Genomic DNA, 20,962 nt, shown 5'->3' with positions numbered 1-20,962 from the left:
CTTACATGGTATAATATGCAGAAAATAAAAGCTTACAGGACACGGTCAGACAATTAAAGTAAATATAAAATTAAAAGGTGCTCCTGGATGATGAATGGGAAAAAAATATATCTAACAGCATATGAAATATATGCGTCTAACACGCACACGTATCTTAACATGAGCATATAAAGTTTTGATAAATATTTTACCAGAAAAACCTAATCTATTCTGACACATGCAGCCATGCCTTGTAGTGAATATCATCTACCACTAGTGGGCGCCCGAGCCTATTTTCTCTTTTTATTAACCTGTGAAACCGGAAACGCTTTCACCAGCATCAGCAACTGTCATGGCTTCCTCTGCTGCTGCCCGTACGGCAGCTGGTGCTGCTAAAGTGGTCAAACCGATTCTGAGTCGGGACTTGGACGAGGCTAAACGCAGAGTTCGGGAGCTGTACCGAGCCTGGTACCGTGAGGTGCCGAATACAGGTATGTGGGTCCGCTGTAGCGGGCGGTGAAAGCAACGGCTGCAGCGTCAAGGTCGTTTCTCTGTGGAGGTTTAGATCATCTAAACCCCCCAAAAAACTTTCAAGATTTCAGGACGTGGTGTTCTCCTAAGCTTTAGTGAAACGTCTGTAGTTTCTCGTCTAAATCTTGATGAATTACATTAGCTACATGCAGAATCTATAAGGGATATAATTGCGATATGTCGATACAAAGCAGAGCAAAAATACCGAGTGGAAGTTTCAGTAGTTTTCAACTATTAAGAATCAAAAGTCAGCTCTTTCTCTGATTTCCTTGCACAGAATCCTATGTAATAAATATATTGCTCTTGAAAATAACACAACTGCAGCTTTCATGTCAAAATCTCATCATGAATGCTGAGGAATTCACAGCAGGATAGGAAGTTTGGACATCTCAAAGACAAATATTCAGCCCATGATATAAAAATAATAATACTAAAAATTGACACGACTTTTAATACATTCGTTTATGCTGAAGTTGCCAAGGTAATAAGGGGTAGATATCCAGGAGATCCTTTATAATTCAAGAGAAGAGCCCACAGTCCAGGAGGGAGCAGGACATTTAATTTAATCTCTAAATCTGGCAACATAATTAAAAGATGTTTAAAGTTTGCTTCTGGTTTGGTAGAGAATATAGGAAAAATGCAGATGATGTGTGGAAAACTGCTGATCACCATGCATGCTCCCTCCCGATGGTGGAACACGGTGGTGGCAGCATAATGCTCTGGTGATGCTTTTCTTCAGTTGGGACAGAGAAGCTGGACAAACTGCAGGCCTTGATGCTCAAATCTGATTTTTTTGCATTGCTGTTCACATTTCCAGATATATGTGATATATGTGATCTCCTGTGTGAACTGCAGTCATACAACGCAAGGGTCCCACATGTGCAGTAGAAGACGCAATGACATCACAGGCCAGCGTGCTCTGTGTTTATGGAAGTAAACTTGGATAGTACTGCCGGAGCGCATCTAATGATCTTTCCCAACCATAAAAACACAATCTCTTCAAGATGGTTATAAATACTGCTCTCCGCATCGTCGTCTGCCATGGTTGTTGTTTTTCTTGCCACTTCTTCATAGCAAAAATAGTGTCCTTTGTGGGGTATTAATGGCGTCAGGATTGCGACCTGGCCGTTTAGACACAGATCGCATTAGAAAAGATCAGATTCGTATGGGGGTCCAGGACACTTGCTAGCCAAGTGGCCTGGGTCGGATTGGAAAAAAATCGGATTTGTGTTGTTCAGACAGCCATGAAAAGATCAGATCCAGGTCGCATATCGGCCAAAAAAATCAGATTTGGGTCACTTCAGGCTGCAGTGTGAACCTTATTGGCCTGACGTAGACTCTAACATTCAGCCAGCTCTACATAAGCGTGGCTTCATCTATATAGTTGGGAATCTGTAGAAATTGATGTCTGGACCCATTTCATCCAGTGTGAAAGAGACTGAGGTATTATATTTATCAAGAAAATGTTTTTTAGAAAAAGCTAATGGAGACGAATGACAAAATATTTGCAGCTAGAATCACAGCAAAATGCTTTTCTCTAAAATACCCAATGATTTTTATCTAGGGTTCTTTAGACTGGTCACTGGTTCTTTTAGAGATAAATATCCACAGTCTGATTCTGGTTCATCTGCAAATTGTATTTACTTAATATCTCTAAAGTACAGGCTGGTAAAATGCCTAGTAATGTTTTCTAGATCATAGATTGTCACTATTACTAGTGGATTTTGTTTGTAAAGTCAAAATGACAGTCAATTAAAAATGACCAAATGTAATAAATTACTGGTATCAAGGTGTCTTTTTTTCTAAACTTTGTTAAAAGTATCCTAGATATTCTTTTTCTTAAAGTCAATGAGGCTGTTATTCCCTTATTAAAACTTAGAGGGCATGCCTGTCTGTCTGCAGTGGCAATATTCCAGTTGGACATCACAACACGCCAGGGCAGAGACAAAGTGAGAGAGATGTTTGACAGAAACAAACACGTCACCGACCCGCGTGTGATCGACATGCTGGTCATTAAGGTAAAGGAGAACCCATCATTGTTTGGATCCGTTGCTGAACCCCCCCCTACCTCGGTGATGTTTGTCCCACTGTGTATTGAGGCATGTCTCATTCACTCGGCAGGGTAAAATGGAACTGGAAGAAACGATCCACGTCTGGAAGCAGAAGACCCACGTGATGCGTTACTTTCACGAGACGGAAGAACCTCGAGGGACAGACTTCCTGTCCAAATTCTACAGAGGCCAGGACCCATGAACTGTGTAGCTGAGCTCCAACCCATCTCTGCTTGTTTCCAGTGTGAAAATATGTTTCCCTTTATTGTAAATACACACTTTAACTCCAACATGCTTACACTCGTCTTTTGTCCAGATCCAGTTGTCCGCCTGATTCTGCTTTTATGAAAATATTATTTCTAACGTTTTAAAAAACAACAACTTCTCTTCTTTTGTGTCCAATTTTGTTGATAGGTTTTTTTTTTCCAATCTACACAAAATATCCAAAAAAAAAACAAAAAAAACAATCCACTGGACTTTGTTTCCAAGTTTCAAGACATTTTGCTTCCCTTCCAGGAAGCTTTTTCAATACAGAATCTCAGGAATTAGCATTCAAGGTTTTATACAGTAGCCCAACAAAGCCTTGTTTTTGTTTTGAAAACATGAAAATTGGAACAGACAAAGGGGTCGACCCATTTAGAATGGGAGTCAATACCCCATACCCATCTAAGTGTCTGAAAGGTCGGTTCTTAAAGGGGATTGTTGGACTCCAAAGCGAAACGTCTTCAAACTTGGAAACCAAGTCCAGTGGATTGTTTTTTATATTTTTTTTTGGAATAACTATGACCTGGATAACTGAGAAGCTTCACCAGCATAAACAAAATATTACATTATACAGTTTAAAAACACTCTAGTAAAAGTTGAAGTATCAACTTGATCTCTTTACTCAAGTAAAAGTGAAAAAGTATGTGCTCTAAGAACTACTTAAAAGTATAAAGTAACCTTTAAAAAAATAAAATCAGCCAGATGCCACTATATGAATTGAAAGCTCAATTTTACGACTTTTGAAAAATTATGAGATAGTGCCAAGGATGAGGGAGGTCTTGTTGGTCTCCATCTCCTGAGACGCTCTCGTCTGTGTCCGACCTTTCAGACCTTTCAACATCTTTTTCTGAATCCGACATTGTAGCATGGCAGAGAAAATTCACGTTTGCAGTTTGAAGAACACCTGCTTGCTTCTGATGATTTCCTTTAGCTAACCAATGAGTGTTTGTGTTATAAGACTCACCCAATTACACTAGTTTTCACTAGATGTGGATGGAGCCAATAATCTGCAGTGGATGGCACAGATGATGTGAAATAACTATTTAGAAACATTAAACCAAAGCCAAGAGTAACGAGTAACGTTTGTTTTAAAAATGTAAGGAATAGAAAGTATAGATACTTGTGTGAAAATGTAATGAGTGGAAGTCAGAAGTATGAAGAAAAATAAGTAATGGAGTAAAGTATAGATACCTGTACTTAAGTACAGTAACAATATTTGTACTAAGTTACTTGACACCTGTGTATTGAATACATACATACTTTTAAATGCATGTACTCTGGAATACTTAAGCATTTTCAAAAGTGAGTACTTCAATACTTTAACTTGAGCAGATGTTTGAAAGAAGTAACTTTACTTTTAGTTAAGTAAGATTTGACTATGAGTATTAATACTTTTACTCAAATACTACTGTTGACTACTTCTTCCACCACTGATCCTTGGACATAAAACCAGCATCATTGGATACAGTCAGCGGATTCATTTTCACCATGTCAGTAATTCACATTACTAAAGTTTATCTAAACCATTCATATCAATAAGGCTTCAGTAGAATCCAAAGACACTTGCTATGTTTTTATTAAGACACCTGTAGTGCATGCAGATAAAGTACCATATGAAAATGTGGTGACCGTTTTGAGTCAGCCAAAAATAACAGTGAAATCCCTGAAACAAGTGCAAGCAGAGTCACAGCAACAGGACCCCAAAGAAGGCATTTCTTCTACCGTGGTGCTGCTGCTGACAGAAGGTAGCGATCAGAACATCTGCAGAGAACAGGAGATGGAAGAGCTTGTTTAACCCTTTATAGGGCACACAGTGAAATACCTGGAAAATCAACATCTCAAATGTTATTGTTACTTTGTAAAATTAAAAAATATAGATATTTTGATGTCAAATATGAATGTCAATGTAATAAGAAATAAAAATAGCCCGAATATATTAAGAAAAATAACAAAAGTGCTTCTATAAGTAATTCTTTTTTTTTTGGCGACAACAATAACCTTAGAGGCATTAATGCTGATACCTGCACTTACATTTTTTAATGTAAAAACCCAAGTATAATTGTTAACTAGGCTTATTAAGTTTTTAACTTTTCAATTTCACTTTATATTTGTAAATTTTCCAAAGTGCTACAAAGTAAAACACATGGAGAGAATGAGAATTCCCACAGAATTCTGACTTAAATCTCTGAATTCTGACAGCTAACAAACATGTTAGCATCAAGCAATAGCCATGTCAGTTTTAGAGACTAAACTAGCTCTCTTGTTTTAATTACCTTCTGCTCTTCCATTAATGAAATAGCATCACCAGGGACCCCTCGGGCACGTAAAAAAATCACCTAATTCCATCATTTTCCACCAATGTGTCACTGGCCCCCTCAAACAACTCACATCTTTGTCCAGGAAGCTGAGTGCTCCCACATCTCTTCCTTCATGGTGCCCATCTACATTAAGATACAAACTTCTGAGATTAAAGCCAAAATTCTGAGATTAAAGTCAGAATTCTGAGATTAATTTTTTTTTTTCCATAATAAACTGATAAATTAAAAAATCAGCTAAGTTTTTTTTCTATTTTTTCAGTGGCCCTAATCCTCTTCCATTTGTAAGTGATCAAAAACGGTAACTTGACCTATGAAGGGTTAAGATCTTACAGAATCAGATTGGGGGAAAAAAACAGATTATCCACCGCACTAAATGGATTATTCTATCGATCATGATCGGATCTATCAGTTACCTGATGAGCCCCTCAGTCATCGTCATCATCGTCCTCCGGGACGAATATGTCGTGCTCCTCCAGCAGCGCCGCAAAGCTCTTGCTGATTTGAGTCCCCACGTATAAGAAGGGGATCACTACCAGAGCGATCCGCATCAGGCCGAAGGGGGTCTGCTCCCCGGTGCCACACGTCCCCACCATAAAAACACCTTCATTAGTTTATGACAGCTCTGACACACACTGAAATATAGATCCACTTCTCCCTCTATAGTTTACTCCCCTTTTCTCATAACCGTTTTTCTCTAATGGTACGCCATGTTTTTATCCACAAACACTGCTCTCACCTTCCTGGGTTTGGGCAGAATGGCGCCGCTTGAGGAGCACACGGCTGTCCGGCTCGGTGTCACGGTCCTCCCCGGCATGGCTGAGGGGCTCAGCGGGGAGAGGGGGCTGTTTCTGACAGCTGACAGCTGGAGCAGGCGACCGAGGACAGCCGAGGCCATGTTCACAGTGTTGGGTTTGGATGCGGCGGCAATGCGGAAAAAAAAAACAAATAATTACGGTTCGAAAACGTTCTTCAGGTGGCAACTCTGCCACCTGGCGTCGGTCATATAAAACTGCACCCCTTCTTTTTTTTTGTCTTTCTTTCTTTTGTTTTTTGATGGTAGATGGCAGATGTCAACCGTACGGCGGCGTATTAGGGCCATTCAAAGACGGAAAAAAACCCCAAATGTATATTTTTGAGTTTAAAGGGGCATTTTTTATGAGTAAACTATAGAAAAGGATTAGGGCCTCTTATTTTTAAATTTTATGTCAGTTCAATATGGGAAAAAAGTCCTAATTCGGACTTTGTTCTCAGAATTCTGAATTTAATCTCAGAATTCTGACTTTTTTCCCCCCATATTAAATTGAAATGAAATAAAAGTCAGTTAACTTTTTTCAGTGGCCCTACTCCTCTTCCGTATCAATCCTCTTCCGTAGTAACAAATTTACGAGATTATAAACATACAAATTTAGAAGGAAAAAGTTGCAAAGTACGAGAATAGTTTGGCAAATTTACAAGAAAAAAAACATGCAAATTTACGAAATTATAAAGACGCAAATGTAGAGGGAAAAAGTAGAAAATTTACGAGACTAAAACGCAAATTTACAGAAAAAACATTGACATTTACGAAATTCTAAGCATGCAAATTTAAAAGAAAAGCGTAGCAGATTTATAAGAATAAAAATGTACATTTACGAGAAAAATATGCATAATTTACGAGATTATAAACAAGCAAGTTTATTGTCTCATTTTTTACTTTAAAAACTTAAATGAGGCCATTGTCTCATTCCATCGCTAAAGCCCCCAATTAATGATGCATTTGCATGTGCTTTATGTAGTATACTTTAACGTGCATTATATACTTGCATTTCTCCGCAAATGTACATGTTTAAATCTTGCAAATTTGCTACTTTTTTCTTCTACATTTAATTTGCTACATTTTCTTTTATATTTGTATGTTTTAATTTCATACATTTGTGTGATTAAACTCATAAATGTGTGTGTTTATTCTTGTAAAAATAATACTTAAACTCAAAAATGTAAATTTTATATATATATATTCGTCTTTGAATGACCGTAATATGCCTCCATACAACCGTGTCTTTTAGGTGCAGATCTCTACCTACCGTATCGTTGTGATTACGTAGCTTTTACATAATAATAAAATCCTTTAATATGTTCCTTGAATCACAGCTTGCTGTGTTTCTGTAATCCCCTCTCCTGGTGTTCCTATTAAATCCTATTTTATCTTTTGATTTAATCTCATCCTTTCTTCTTATATGTTTTACCTTTTCTGTTATTTTACATTCTAGAAATCCATGTGTTTCACTTTCAGCTCATATGAACAATGGTTTGTTTAACCTAGTGTGATCAAATCTTAATCTAGTCATAATGCTGTCCTCTCTTCAGTTCTTTCTAATCACCTTATTTGACATTAAGAGATTTTTTTTTTTACATTACAATATTTCTGCACCGTTCATTTAAAATGTTGAACACTTGCGGTGTGTTGTTATTGGTCATATGTCGGCTTTACTTTTCTGTCCTGCATAATTTACTGATGCATGAAAAACATATTTTGCAGTGATGCTTTAATGAAAGGAGAGATGTTGGTTACTCTAAGAAAAAAAACTTATTTTTGTATTTTCTCTCTTGTTCTGAGCTCAGCGTCTGTTTGCTGAACCTGCGTTACCTCACTTTTAATCAAGTTGTCCTTTCCCCAAATCCTAGTAGACTAATATTTTCAAACTGGACAATAAACTTTTTTTTTCCTACTACGTCAGTAGTTCAAGAAGTCCTCAGCAATCCTCAGGCACTAAATAATCTCAATAGCAAAAGAAAATGCATAATTTATTCATCATCTATTCTATTTGGTTTGAACAATACTTGAATATCAATCTACACTATATTGCCAAAAGTATTTGCTCACCTGCCTTGACTCACATATGAGCTTAAGTGACATCCCGTTCCTAATCCATAGGGTTCAATATGACGTCGGTCCACCCTTTGCAGCTAGAACAGCTTCAACTCTTCTGGGAAGGCTGTCCACAAGGTTTAGGAGTGTGTTTATGGGAATTTTTGACCATTCTTCCAGAAGCGCATTTGTGAGGTCGCACACTGATGTTGGACGAGAAGGCCTGGCTCTCAGTCTCCGCTCTAATTCATCCCAAAGGTGTTCTATCGGGTTGAGGTCAGGACTCTGTGCAGGCCAGTCAAGTTCATCCACACCAGACTCTGTCATCCATGTCTTTATGGACCTTGCTTTGTGCACTGGTGCACAGTCATGTTGGAAGAGGAAGGGGCCAGCTCCAAACTGTTCCCACAAAGTTGGGAGCATGGAATTGTCCAAAATGTCTTGGTATGCTGAAGCATTCAGAGTTCCTTTCACTGGAACTAAGGGGCCAAGCCCAGCTCCTGAAAAACAACCCCACACCATAATCCCCCCTCCACCAAACTTTACACTTGGCACAATGCAGTCAGACAAGTACCGTTCTCCTGGCAACCGCCAAACCCAGACCCGTCCATCAGATTGCCAGATGGAGAAGCGCGATTCGTCACTCCAGAGAACGCGTCTCCACTGCTCTAGAGTCCAGTGGCGGCGTGCTTTACACCACCGCATCCGACGCTTTGCATTGCACTTGGTGATGTATGGCTTGGATGCAGCTGCTCGACCATGGAAACCCATTCCATGAAGCTCTCTGCGCACTGTTCTTGAGCTAATCTGAAGGCCACATGAAGTTTGGAGGTCTGTAGTGATTGACTCTGCAGAAAGTTGGCGACCTCTTCGCACTATGCGCTTCAGCATCCGCTGACCCCGCTCCGTCAGTTTACGTGGCCTACCACTTCGTGGCTGAGTTGCTGTCGTTCCCAAACACTTCCATTTTCTAATAATACAGCTGACAGTTGACTGTGGAATATTTAGGAGCGAGGAAATTTCACGACTGGATTTGTTGCACAGGTGGCATCCTATCACAGTTCCACGCTGGAATTCACTGAGCTCCTGAGAGCGACCCATTCTTTCACAAATGTTTGTAAAAACAGTCTGCATGCCTAGGTGCTTGAATTTATACACCTGTGGCCATGGAAGTGATTGGAACACCTGATTCCAATAATTTGGATGGGTGAGCAAATACTTTTGGCAATATAGTGTATATCACAATATAACTTAATTAAATGTTGGTGACCTTTAAACACATTTCCTATAAATCAATATGCATCATTCTATGATAACAGCATTTGACACCGACTGACATTCTAGGTTTTATGAGTTTTTGTTTTTTAAGTAAAGATTTTTTAAATGTTAGGTTGCAGGACCTTTATAAACATGTCTAAATAATTCTAATAGGTTTATCCAAGCATCTGATTTGAGCGTTCTTGGGTCTTACAGCTCCTCCAGAGTGAAAATAGGCTGAGTAAATGCTTTTGGTGCTCCATTTAATGTTTTGACTCTCTTATTATCCCAACTGGCTATTTTTTATATATATTTTTTGCATTATCATCTAACAAAACAGTTAATATCTAATAAATGTTCTTTTGGCTAAACAAAAAGTATATTAAAAAAAGTTTGGTAACATTTTTAAGTGTAATTTTTTTTAAATGGTTCTACTCTTACCCTGTAGATAACTGATAGTTTTCCCTTAATTATATATAATTGTTAGAATGAATAAAAGTGTCTTTTTGTTTATAAAAACAGTTAATCAAAATTAGCTGTAAATAAACTTCCATACCTATACTGTTCAGAGAACGGTTTCCAAGCAACTCGTCACACACCCTAGAAACTCACACACATAATTACTGCGTATTGAAATGACCTGAAGCTCTTTTTTGTCCCTCTTGGCTCTCCATATGTAGGAACAAGCTCAAAGCTTAACTGTACAGGCAGCACTTTACTTCCAGTTGCATCGTGTAAAATCCCAGCTTATTCCAGCATGTAATAAAACATTACTCAATCTCACAATCCTTAAAAAAACTGATCCAAAAACATCACAGAAAATAAATCCTTTACATTATTAAATATTCACAGACTCATTCTAGTATAACTTAGTGTTGAGGAGAAGGCAGATGAGAACAGCTTATGAAAACAGGTTATCGGGAGACATGAACACACAGATCTTATATATAGAATGTCAATGAGTGTAAATGTCTTAGCAGCAATTAAAATTGTGTTTCGGCTGCAGAATTAACTAACTCTGGCTTAGATAAATAAATATATAAAAAAAGGAAAATAAGTTAATTAAGACTTTTGATAACAATAAAAACATAAATTAACATGAGACCATTTTTTTCACAAAATGATTTCACTGAAATTAAAAACTTCTAATTGGTGTAAACAGCCTTAGATGGATGGTGACCCTTGAGTGCAGACATGTTCAGAACTGTTGTCCCTTTCACCCAGGCCGTCCCAGTTCTGTGGCATGATGGAGGCTCGTGCTCATTGCTAAACAAAACATGCTTATTTAATACTCGGCGTCTAAAAGAAATATCAACTAAAAATCCTCTTATGGCAACATTTCCTGACGTTTGAAGGAGAGACGCCTGAAGAACGAGTTTGCCTCCGTCGTGCTGAGTTTAGCGGCTCCACCGGGTTTCTCGTCTCCCTCCAGCAGGACCGTTTGTCCTCTCCTGATGGCCACTCTGAGGCTGGTGCTCTCCACTATCCGGGTGCTGGGCTCCGAGTCGGTCATAGGCCGTGAGGAGACGGTGATGTAGGTGGCGTCTTTCAGATGTTCCAGGTAACTCACTGTCACAAAAAGAGAAACTGATGCATCCCTACAGCAAACACATCCATCCCACCTTCTGTTTTGATTTGTTTTTATTGGGATTTGTTATTATAGACCAACAGGAAGTAGGGCTTAACTAGGAATTATGAGAAACAGGAATACATTCAAACTAAATTAATTTAAATAAAAAATAAAATAAAAAAACTAGTGGTGGGCATAGATTTTTTTTTTAATCTAGATTAATCTCACTGTAATCTTGGAATTAGTCTAGATTAATCTAGATTAAAACGGCTCATTTAAATTCAGCCAAAGGGCTTCACAAATCAGAATGAGAATTAGTTTATTAATTAATCCCTTGCAGGGAAATCTTTTTCTTGCAGTGAAACCGATTACAGAAGAGAGAAAAATAGGATTGTAAGTACAAATAAGATATAAGAATAAAATAACATAAGGGTAAGAATAAAATAAAATAAGGATGATATATGTATGTGCTACATAAATAATAATTAAAAGTAAGTCGTTCAACAGGTTTCTGAAGTTAGGTGGTGCATTAGACCAGGGGCTCATCATCTGTTTTCAAAATGAATCACAGAATCCTTGAGAAAGCTTGTCTACTATAACTGGTGATGACAATAAATAACATTCAATAAGATTTATACGTGTTTATTTAGATAAACATTACTTTTGAAATTTAGGCCTACATAATAGTTCATGATGAACTGTTTACAGCCAGTAGCTTTGTGTCAGTCAGTCCACGCTCTATTCCTCCTTTTTCCACCAGTCACTCAGGCGGTCATTTTAATGTCCTGTGAGGCTGAAGGAGCCACAAGGGCTGCTGGGTAATTTCAAAATGGGGAAAACATCACAATTTTCTCCTCGTTTTGCATTAAAAAAGGGTTGTATATCTTGGTATTCTGTTCATGCTAAGCTAACATTATGTTCTGGAGATTGCAGTTGTAAGTGTTAACATTGGCACCATCGGAGGAATGTTTCACCAGTTGGATATGAAGAAACAAGCAATTCCTGTCTTTTATTAGAGGTTGGCGATACAGGGAATTGATTATTCAATAAAGTACGAAGGAAGTACAGGGTCAGTATCAATACAAAACCAATACTTATTAGATTTAAACTTGATGAATAATGGAATTTTTGACCTTTCTTTGTTTTTGTGATTTTTATTTTATAGTTACAATTGATTTACAGTAATATTAATAATGTTATGTTCATTGTGTTTTTTTCCTAATCCACCTTTTATATCTCTCAATCTTTGAGTAATCTTGTTTGTAATGTGTGCACTTGCTTGTTTCTTTAATTCTATAAATGTCCCAGTTTTGGGATAAATAAAGGATTAGTTCATGTTAGCCCACTTAGATAACATGTTTAAAGACTGGTTAATGTGCCACAGTTAGTGCATGGGAGAGAATGAAAAGTATTGATCTTGTTAAACAAATATTGTTCAATATCAATACCAGGGTTGGTATCGATAGTATTTAAGGATCATTCCGCCCTCCTCTAGCTTTTATATTGCTTAGAAAAGGGCTTTACGATTGGACCTTGGTTTCAGCATGAGTTATTAGCTGCTGGCAAACACGCTACAATATCACAGTGAAAGTCATCACTAGAATAGACCCAGTTCCCAAACCAACTTTGACGATAGATAAACGGTGAGTCTGGCGTTAACTGATAACTGCCCACCACTAAAAAAACATTTTTTTCCAAGCTCTAACTGTATATTTAGGGAGGTTTTCATCCTATGGGTTCTGGTCTCCTCACAGCATGATGCAGCCGTCACCGTGTTTCCCAGTGAGGGTTGGTGTGTTCTGGATTTTTTGCAATATTTTTAATTTCTTTGGCAAACACAGCCTTATGCATGCTGTATTGCTGCTCTTCATGTTCTCCTTTCCGAGTTTGTCACTTCCATACATATTCAAGATGCTTTTCCTGATTCAAACATGACCTCATCAGCAACCAGAGGCCTTTTCATCATTTATTAATAGAAAACCGACGTGTGGCAGTGATTCCTGAGAATCAGATGGATGCAGTTTTGCTTATTAATGAGCTGAGATTATTTTTTATTTAGAAGAATAACATGAAAGGGGGTAAATACAATATTTGTAATTTTAAATAAACAAAATAATCACTTTTTTAAATCCGTTTCATAACTATCCTCTACTTTCTGTTGGTCCGTCACTTAAAACAGAGCAGAGTTTTACTGTAATCTGACTCTTTTAATGGATGTATTTTTGTGAGTCTTACCTGCGGATGTGACTGCTGTGTCGGTTGTGCTGCTGAGCTGCAGCAGAACTGTGGGATGAGCAGGATGCATCAGGAAGAGCTTTCTGATGAGCGGTGCCGCCGTGGCGACGCCCGGCGCCATCTGGACACAGATTGGAAAAGCTCAGGTCCAATCTAATCATCTTCCTCATCCCTGAGGCAGCCGGTTTACTCTCAACGACAGACTCACCGTTGTCTTGGCAACGTTTCCTTGTGTTCTGATCGGCTCGCTGGCCCAGAACAGGAAAGCCGATAGGCCCGATGAGGTTGATATGGCGGATGGTTCCAAAACCAGACGGGGACACACAAAGTCGGCCTTCCAGAGGAGGCTGCCGCTTGACCCGCTAATAATTAGCGCCTAGAAGAAAAGGAGCAGCCAGAAGTGGCAAATTTCAGTCAGCACATAAACGCATAATGAGAAATAGGAAAGGTTTCACATTAGAGGAGAATTTAGATGAGAAAAATGAGGATTTACGGTCATGGTGCCGTTAGCTGAATGCTGAAAAAAAATGTCCAGAACTCCATCGTTGTTAAAATGACCCAAAGCTGGTTGACTGTGGGGGAAAAAAGAAAGATTTAGATAAAATGTCCCTTTTATTTCATCAATATTAAAGCAATTTAGCACAATGATATGATATATTCAACAATAGGCTGCACCTGTGAATCGGAGCTGAGCTGAACGTCCACTCTTTGTGCAAGTCACGCTGTCTGAGCACGGACAGGATGCTGGCTCCGTAAACCAACACCCAGTCGCTTCTGCTCCGGTTCAGGTTGGATGCTGGGTCCAGGCTGTAGCGGTTGTTTCCAAAACCAGCCACTAGAGGGAGTAGGAATTCCACACGCTCCGAACCTCTGAAAAGAATAAAAAAGGGACAACCATGTGTTCTTCTACACTCTCACTCACTCGCTTTCTACAGGACTTAGCTGCTGGGACTGAAATAATCATAGAGGTAGGTGTTTATTTTGCAGTTTTAAACCTTTTAGGATGATTTGGTCATATGTTAATGGTAATTATCCTGCTCAAAGACTAAAGGATGACCTATTTCCCCCCGTTCACCAGATTTAGTCCTTATGTGTCAAAGAGCTAACAATGCATTACACATTAATAAGCTTCACAATGCCTTTGAAAGAGAAACAGGCCCAGGGCATTGCACAACCTCCACTGTGCTTAACAGTTTGCATGTTTACACTTCTTAAACAAATATTCAGATACTGTTCGTTGCAGCTCTCTGTGAGCTTTAAATATTTATTTTAAGCTCTGCTCACTATGCCTGATGGAAAACAAATAGAACTACTGTCATGTTGTATCTGTCCCCCAATGAAATAGATAAACAGTTAAAAGGTCCTAGAATCTCTGATTTAATCAGACAGGTTGTTCAAATTGACAATAATGATCCCATCGGTATTTTTTTCTTTTCAATATTAAACTAATTACTTTTATTTTTACACAGTTTTAATCAGTAGATGTGGACGTACCGGTAGATGCGAATAAAAGAGGTCAAATTGGTTTTCTTCAGGTTCTCCCAGCTCTCATCCTTCCTCCTAACAGCACGAGTTTTGGGAAGTTTGCCCAAAGCACGAAGACAGATGTCTTGTAAGGAGATGGCCTGGACGTTACCTGAAGACACATCCGGTAAGAATGAAGCAGAAAAATATGCTTTTTATCATGAAAAGAAGAACCTGCTTCAATAGAGATGTTTGACACGTTCTGTCTCACCGAGTCCAAACAGGATGTAAAAAGCTCCAAGCTGCGTCTCATGCAGCAAAGGACCGATCAGCTTTCCTTGTCCTGTCAGGCTGAAGGGGACAGGATGTCCAATTCTCTTTCCCGTCAGTCCAGAGATCAAAGTCAGAGACAAATCCAAAGTCTACAAAAACGAATATAAAATAACATTTATTTAAGATGGTAAAATAGTCTGATAATCTGGATTAGGATTCTGCTTCATTTAGTTGTGTGAGATACCAAAAAGGTTGGATATGAACGACTGAAACACGTTTTACACTAATTTACAAAAATAAAAGCAGGAAACAGAATGGGTGCGAATCGTTACCTCATTGGCAGGCAGCGTCGCTACAAGGAGGTCTGGGACTGAGTCGTCCTGGATGTCAGGGAGTAACACTGCCTGGGATTCAATGTTCCTAAGGACAACCGACCACAGCTTCTTCCCTAAAGAGACAAAGGAGGCTCCTTTATTTATCTGGGATTCACTGTCCTTCTGAGTTAAACAATCTTCTGTTAGACATACAAAAGAATAATCAAAATAAATATAACCATTTCATTAGGGGGGACAAAACATAAAAGATATTTTGTTCCTTTAATCAGCAAAAAACAAAATTTTTCCAAGCTGCAAATGATTCACTGTTGGATATCTTAGATTAAACAGTTCCAGACATATCTTTTGTATTAAAGAAAAACTATTTTATTTTTATTCTTGGGTGTTGAAATGAAGAAAATAATCCAACATTTATATAAAAGAGGATTAAAACATTTTCTTTAAAGGTACGGTAGTCAAAATAAGCAACGTTTGCAACATAAACACAAAAAAATACCCCTTAAACTATGACTAACAACACTTTAAAGGATACATTTAATTACTATCTTAACATTTTGAAACACTACTCCGCTTTTTAAAAAATACGGTTGATTAAAGTTATTGGGCTGCAGGTTGCAGACCCCTGCTCTGACCTGTGGTGCCGTTCACCGCCATGAGGACAGATTTTCCGATAATGAGGCAAACGGGTGACGGCTGCGTGCCGCGCTGCAGTCCGCACTGGATGTACATCACAGACTCATTCATGACTTTCCTCCACAGCACCCGACCGCTGACGGCGCAGACCGCCACCGCGCTGTAAACTGGAGGGACAAAAATCATTCCTTTAAAAAGGAAACAAAGGGAACAGCTCTAATTCCTAACTTGCTGGGCTGTTCCATTTATTTATTTATAAGGATCAATGTTTTATTTGCATTGCATGTGACAGACCAGCATTGAAGACACATCAATGTGGGAGTAGGGGGTCTGTTGGTAGGACTAATATAAGCTGAACACCTTTTGGGAAAAAAACAACATTCTGCAACATTCTTACAGTTTTCCACAAGCCACGTGGACTGAAATAAATTTGTGATGCTGCTTTATGTTTTCATGCAGAACATAAGCAGGTTAAACTGCATTGAAATAACATGAAGAGATGATTAAACAACTAAAGATGAGGAACTGATTCCAACATCATCCTGTTACTTAAAACTGAATAGGTGCATATGCTGATTAATATTGTCCACAGTTGCTTCCCTTATAAGAAATTAAATTGGAACCTGGTTTGTTTTAAGCATCTGTTTCAACAGGAAATTTTAATTCAACTAAAGATAACCAAACATAATATTGTCCCTTTAAACCTAATACATATTTAGACAAATTAATGTTGTCTTTAGCAGTTAGTGGGAGGGGACTTCCTCTTTCTCAGGAAGCATAGCGGCATGTTTTTTTTTATCCTCTTTTGTATTGTTTTGTATTGGCACCATAAGTGAGATGGAAGTGTATTATAATGATTTACCACTTGAGCTAAATAAAACATATATGGTGGAATCAAACTGAGATCCTAAAACACTTCTCTGTTACTGGTTTAGAATATGTCATTAAAATTAACTTAGATCAGTTTATAAGACTTATTTAATTGAAATAAAGAAACATAACAAACATCTGTTTTTATTATTTAACCAGATATATTAGCTGTATCCACTAATCTAGGTCGTTTAAGTGTAACTGAACTGAACCACTAATTAAAAATCCATTAACAGGAGTGAAGCTCAACATTATTAATTAAACTGGCTGAACGCTAAAAATCCGCTCCACTCTCACTTCAATTTTACTGCCGCTCCGGCGAAATCGTTCCACGCTTGCTCAAATTTTCAGGAGAAGGCATTTTCTGACATTTTTCCCTCATGTAATTATGCCAGGGCCCCGGGACACATGGCGTTTGATTTAATGATGTGACCGATACAAGGGGATTGTCTTATTTAACTGGCTGTTAAATTATCGTTTCCCAGCTGTGAACGTAACACTTCGCTCCATTTATGTAACCCTGCGTTTCCTCTTTAATTATTGATTTATTTTACTAGATTACATTAAAAAAGGTCACTTTGCAACAGGCTCTTACAACAACGACCACTTAATGTAAACCCACTCTGTATTGTTAAGTATAGTCAGTGTGTTTTTGATATTTTATCACACTTTTTATCACGCAATATGTTATCCTTGTCGCTGCGATTCTGTAGTGAAGTTGAAACACAGACTATAACAGAGTATAGGCAGAGAAAACAGCATAGGCATTGGCCTAGGTTTTAAGTGAAACATGAATTTAAATAAAGTCGGAGCGAACTGGAGCGGAGTGAAATCCTCGCTCTGAGCTCCACCATATTTCTTCCGCTCCACTCTGCTCACATGCTGTGGTAGTGACCAAATGAGATGAATAGGAGGAAGGTTTTATTTGTAAAGTTGTCCAAACTAAAAACTTCTTATGATTCCTAACTTCTTATTGGTTATATCCTGTTGTCCTAAAATGAATCACCTTAATTGATCTCGTGCCATAAATCCTTTCCTTAGCAGATGAAAAGCTGCTGTTAAACGGTATAAACCTTTCTGCAGAGTCTACCTTTGCTCCTTTGTGTTGCATGTGTGCCATTGATCCATTCAGTAACACCGAGAAGCACATCCTCCACTGAATCACCATCAACATCCCATAAAGCTAGGGCGGGTGGAGTGACACCTGAATGGAAACCAAATCAAGAAAAAGAGGAAAGATGAGTTTGTTTCCTGGAAATCTACCAGCTGCTTTAGCTGAAGTTGGTCTTGTGTTTGTGTTGGATAATCAGGCTGTGTAATAATAAGCTGTGAATGTAAAAAGTAGACATCAGTGTCTAGACAGCAGGTCTACTCAGTAAGCCTTTAATGCTACCTTAGTTGCTTCCTCTGATTTATAAACCAGCTAATGAGTATTTATTTCTGTCCTCTGATCTCAGTAAACTACAGTTGTTACACTTTGTTGATCTCTACCTCCTGCATCTCCCAGCGCTCTTTCCCACTGCAGCTTTTTTTCCAGCTCTGCCTTCTGGCAGGGAAGCAGAAACGCACACAGCAGCAAAATCAAAGTGGAACAAGCGAGCGGCACCAGGAAAAATGCACTACGGATTGCATTTTTCACCCTCCTCCTCTTCTCCTCTGCCTCAGAGCTGTGAGCCCCCAGCCCAGCAGCCCCAGACGTCCCAGCTCCTCCTCTGTCCTCCCTGATTGCTGAGTCCCCGTGGCTCCAGTACTGGCCGCCCTTCAGGTTGTCTCTGCCCTTTCTGGACTTGCTGGCCAGTTGGTCCGTCCACTCGTCTTCCTCCTCTTCCTCCTCATCCTGCACCTCATCAGTGGCGCCAACGTGTCGCCCAGGTCTCCCCCCGCGCAGCTTCGATGACCCCGAGCCCAGGCAGCTGTCTCTGCCCAGACCGTTTCTGGGGTAGTTGAGCACGAGGTCGTCCTCTTCGCTCTCATCGTCGCTGTCTGCTTGGGTGAGAGGGTCGTACTCCCCGAGGTCAGAGCCCTTCTTCCCTGCAGGGACAAAGAGGCACCTTATTCGAATAAACTGTGTTTATGATATAATCTGGATGAGGGATAATTAGAGATTTGTTGCAACAACAACACCTGCATACTTGGGTTTCTTCAAATTTTAGAAGGGGGAGAAAAGCGCAACAAATATTTATCTAGCAGTCGCTACTATAATTAAACACACAAATCCATAAGAGCATCTACACAGCTACCATGAGCCCTAATGTCCACTTCTCTTGTAACTCAGGAAGTTTCCCTTTTCCATTATGAGATAATCTATTGAACATAGCCCTAAGAGATTATCAAACCTTGGGATACTGTTTTATGACCCAACCCTGCTCATTTTCTCTGACTCGCCTCTAAAGCCTTAATCTGCCATCTGCATTTATACTGAGAATAAGTTCAACATATAAATACTAATTAGTTTTTTAATTCCTAATTTGAAGTGAGCACCTTGAAGGATTTATAGAGACTGTGCTTTGGTCCAGTAAGGAGATATCTGCCTCTATGTGGACCCTTTATGAAGTAAAACTACCTTCATCATGCAAAACGCAGTTTCGTTCTAATTTACATGTAAATTATTTAATTTTAGGCCTGCTTAAATTTAATAACATCTGTCTTACATTAAACTATTTCATTTATTATGATCCAGAATGACAATATAACCGCACAATGATAATAATAGAGTCATAAAACCATAATATTCTATAATTTTCTTTCCTGGTATAAAAATATAATTCTGTTTGTAGCCGGTTAAAATGCGTCTAATCTAAAATGCCTTCTTTCATTTTTCCACCTCACTGAAACAGGAGGTTTAGCGTTGGATAAACATTAGCCTGCATTAGCTTGATGGTAGCATAAACGAAAGGCTACATTAATAAAATATCCGCGGTATGTAACACCGTCATACATCACAACATTCTGATGATAAAAAAAACAGCTCATGTGTTCATAAAACAATAAATAAGCTGCACTTTCACTGGGCTGAGGAGAAGAGAGGTCAGCGCATCATTTCGCGGTGTTCGCATTACCGATCATTTGTATGCATCTTATTTATATTCAACAATAATAATAACCAGGCATCTTACCGGGCAGCTTCAGGGCACGGGAAAGAGCTGCAGCCATTACTTCTCGTCGCTGTGAGACTGCAATGAAACTGACAAACGGCACCGACCACTGATGGAACCGACGCGATTATCCATCTCTACCCGATTGCATTCTGGGAATTTGAGTTTTCATTCCTGTGTCACTCGACGCGTAATTTTGCGGATCAGGGAGGAAGTGATGACGAGGATTACTGGCAGTATATATATATATATATATATATAACCAAATAAATATATTTTTTTTTCAATTATAATCTGTTACTTTAAACAGAATTTAATACAGCAATAAAAACCAGTTTATATGCATCCATGTTATACATACAATTTTTTTATTATATATATATATATATATATATATATATATATATATATATATATATATATATATATATATATATATATATATATATATATTTTTTTTTTTTTTTTTTTTTTTTTTAAGTAGAGAACAACAATCTTTCAGTTTTTTTCTTACTATGGCTTAATGAGAGAAGGTATGGCAGGCCGTTTTGACATTTATTAGAAGCGCTGTCCTCTCTATTGTTCCATTTGTTGAAAATAAGATTGTTCCTAAATATCTAAATGCCTGGCGCTCCGGACGTCTTTACCATATTAACCGGAGAAGCAGCGCAAGTAAAATTAGACAGTCGTCGGACAACATGCGTTAGTTTATAAATGTTTTTAATCAGGTTGGATCCGGACTTTTATACTTCGATATTCATAATTCGGACTAATTCGTGACGTCGCTAATGTAACGGACTATTTGACCAATTTATGTAAACAAGCCTTGCTTCCCTTTAATGTAGACTAAATACGGTAACAATGATGAGAAAATAAAATCTAATATAATTAAAACGGGCTTACTATGAGCCAGTGAATAAAGTACCAGCTGAACCAACCTTTCAGTTGCGGTTCCAGAAACTCTTCATAAGGGTTGCCAGGCAGGAACTAATGTGCAATGAGGGGTGACCAAAAACTCATAGGGGCTAAAAACACTTTGCTATCAATATATGTGCTTCATAATAAACCAACGGGATACTGAACGAGCATAACATCTATAATTTTCAAATAAATCCCTGAAGACATCCATAAAATGAGCTCTGATGACCAAAACTTTTCCCCTTTACCCTGCATCCAATCTTCCATTTATCATGAACTTTGCTGCTAAAGTTATGCACATATTTACATATAGGTAATGTT

General features: G+C 38.5%; 3 protein-coding genes across 4 annotated transcripts; 1 reads left to right on the top strand and 2 right to left on the bottom strand.

Annotated features, from left to right (window-relative positions):
- Nucleotides 1–298: 298 nt before the first annotated feature.
- On the top strand, nucleotides 299–2,853 carry ndufa6 (NADH:ubiquinone oxidoreductase subunit A6). Its single transcript, XM_038273732.1, has 3 exons — nucleotides 299–470; nucleotides 2,413–2,528; nucleotides 2,632–2,853. The coding sequence occupies exons 1-3, from the start codon at nucleotides 332–334 to the stop codon at nucleotides 2,761–2,763; spliced, it is 387 nt and encodes a 128-aa protein (XP_038129660.1). The 5' UTR covers nucleotides 299–331; the 3' UTR covers nucleotides 2,764–2,853.
- Nucleotides 2,854–4,383: 1,530 nt separating this feature from the next.
- Nucleotides 4,384–6,118, bottom strand: LOC119775679 (essential MCU regulator, mitochondrial-like). Of its 2 annotated transcripts, none has more exons than XM_038273739.1 (3): nucleotides 5,880–6,118; nucleotides 5,557–5,733; nucleotides 4,384–4,586 (listed from the first exon to the last, which is right to left on the bottom strand). In XM_038273739.1, the coding sequence occupies exons 1-2, from the start codon at nucleotides 6,036–6,038 to the stop codon at nucleotides 5,569–5,571; spliced, it is 324 nt and encodes a 107-aa protein (XP_038129667.1). In that variant the 5' UTR covers nucleotides 6,039–6,118; the 3' UTR covers nucleotides 4,384–4,586; nucleotides 5,557–5,568. The 2 variants fall into 2 exon arrangements, with proteins under 2 accessions (XP_038129667.1, XP_038129669.1); XM_038273741.1 differs by having other exon boundaries at nucleotides 5,557–5,706; nucleotides 5,880–6,101.
- Nucleotides 6,119–9,949: 3,831 nt separating this feature from the next.
- Nucleotides 9,950–19,895, bottom strand: fam234b (family with sequence similarity 234 member B). The gene is made up of 12 exons (XM_038273803.1): nucleotides 19,745–19,895; nucleotides 18,120–18,659; nucleotides 17,719–17,832; nucleotides 15,758–15,925; nucleotides 15,123–15,238; nucleotides 14,789–14,939; nucleotides 14,548–14,689; nucleotides 13,729–13,923; nucleotides 13,547–13,625; nucleotides 13,262–13,429; nucleotides 13,054–13,174; nucleotides 9,950–10,817 (listed from the first exon to the last, which is right to left on the bottom strand). Exons 1-12 carry the CDS (start codon nucleotides 19,779–19,781, stop codon nucleotides 10,576–10,578), a joined length of 2,073 nt encoding a protein of 690 aa, XP_038129731.1. The 5' UTR covers nucleotides 19,782–19,895; the 3' UTR covers nucleotides 9,950–10,575.
- Between the last annotated feature and the right edge of the window lie 1,067 nt (nucleotides 19,896–20,962).

This window comes from Cyprinodon tularosa, unplaced genomic scaffold, assembly GCF_016077235.1.
Source record: "Cyprinodon tularosa strain WSP-4 unplaced genomic scaffold, ASM1607723v1 ctg89, whole genome shotgun sequence".
Lineage (NCBI taxonomy): Eukaryota > Metazoa > Chordata > Actinopteri > Cyprinodontiformes > Cyprinodontidae > Cyprinodon > Cyprinodon tularosa.
Note: the sequence above shows the minus strand (reverse complement) of the source record. Positions and strands in the feature narration are given on the sequence as shown.

What these genes read in the sequence shown, in the direction of transcription:
- ndufa6 (XM_038273732.1), top strand. Translation starts at nt 332, where the DNA reads ATGGCTTCCTCTGCTGCTGCCCGTACGGCAGCTGGTGCTGCTAAAGTG. An exon ending in CCGTGAGGTGCCGAATACAG is followed by an intron (nt 471 to 2,412) that starts GTATGTGGGTCC and finishes GTCTGTCTGCAG; the next exon opens with TGGCAATATTCCAGTTGGAC. An exon ending in TCGACATGCTGGTCATTAAG is followed by an intron (nt 2,529 to 2,631) that starts GTAAAGGAGAAC and finishes TTCACTCGGCAG; the next exon opens with GGTAAAATGGAACTGGAAGA.
- LOC119775679 (XM_038273739.1), bottom strand. Translation starts at nt 6,038, where the DNA reads ATGGCCTCGGCTGTCCTCGGTCGCCTGCTCCAGCTGTCAGCTGTCAGA. An exon ending in TTCTGCCCAAACCCAGGAAG is followed by an intron (nt 5,734 to 5,879) that starts GTGAGAGCAGTG and finishes GGTGTTTTTATG; the next exon opens with GTGGGGACGTGTGGCACCGG.
- fam234b (XM_038273803.1), bottom strand. Translation starts at nt 19,781, where the DNA reads ATGGCTGCAGCTCTTTCCCGTGCCCTGAAGCTGCCCG. An exon ending in AGCTCAGCTCCGATTCACAG is followed by an intron (nt 13,626 to 13,728) that starts GTGCAGCCTATT and finishes TTTCCCCCACAG; the next exon opens with TCAACCAGCTTTGGGTCATT. An exon ending in GAAACGTTGCCAAGACAACG is followed by an intron (nt 13,175 to 13,261) that starts GTGAGTCTGTCG and finishes ATCTGTGTCCAG; the next exon opens with ATGGCGCCGGGCGTCGCCAC.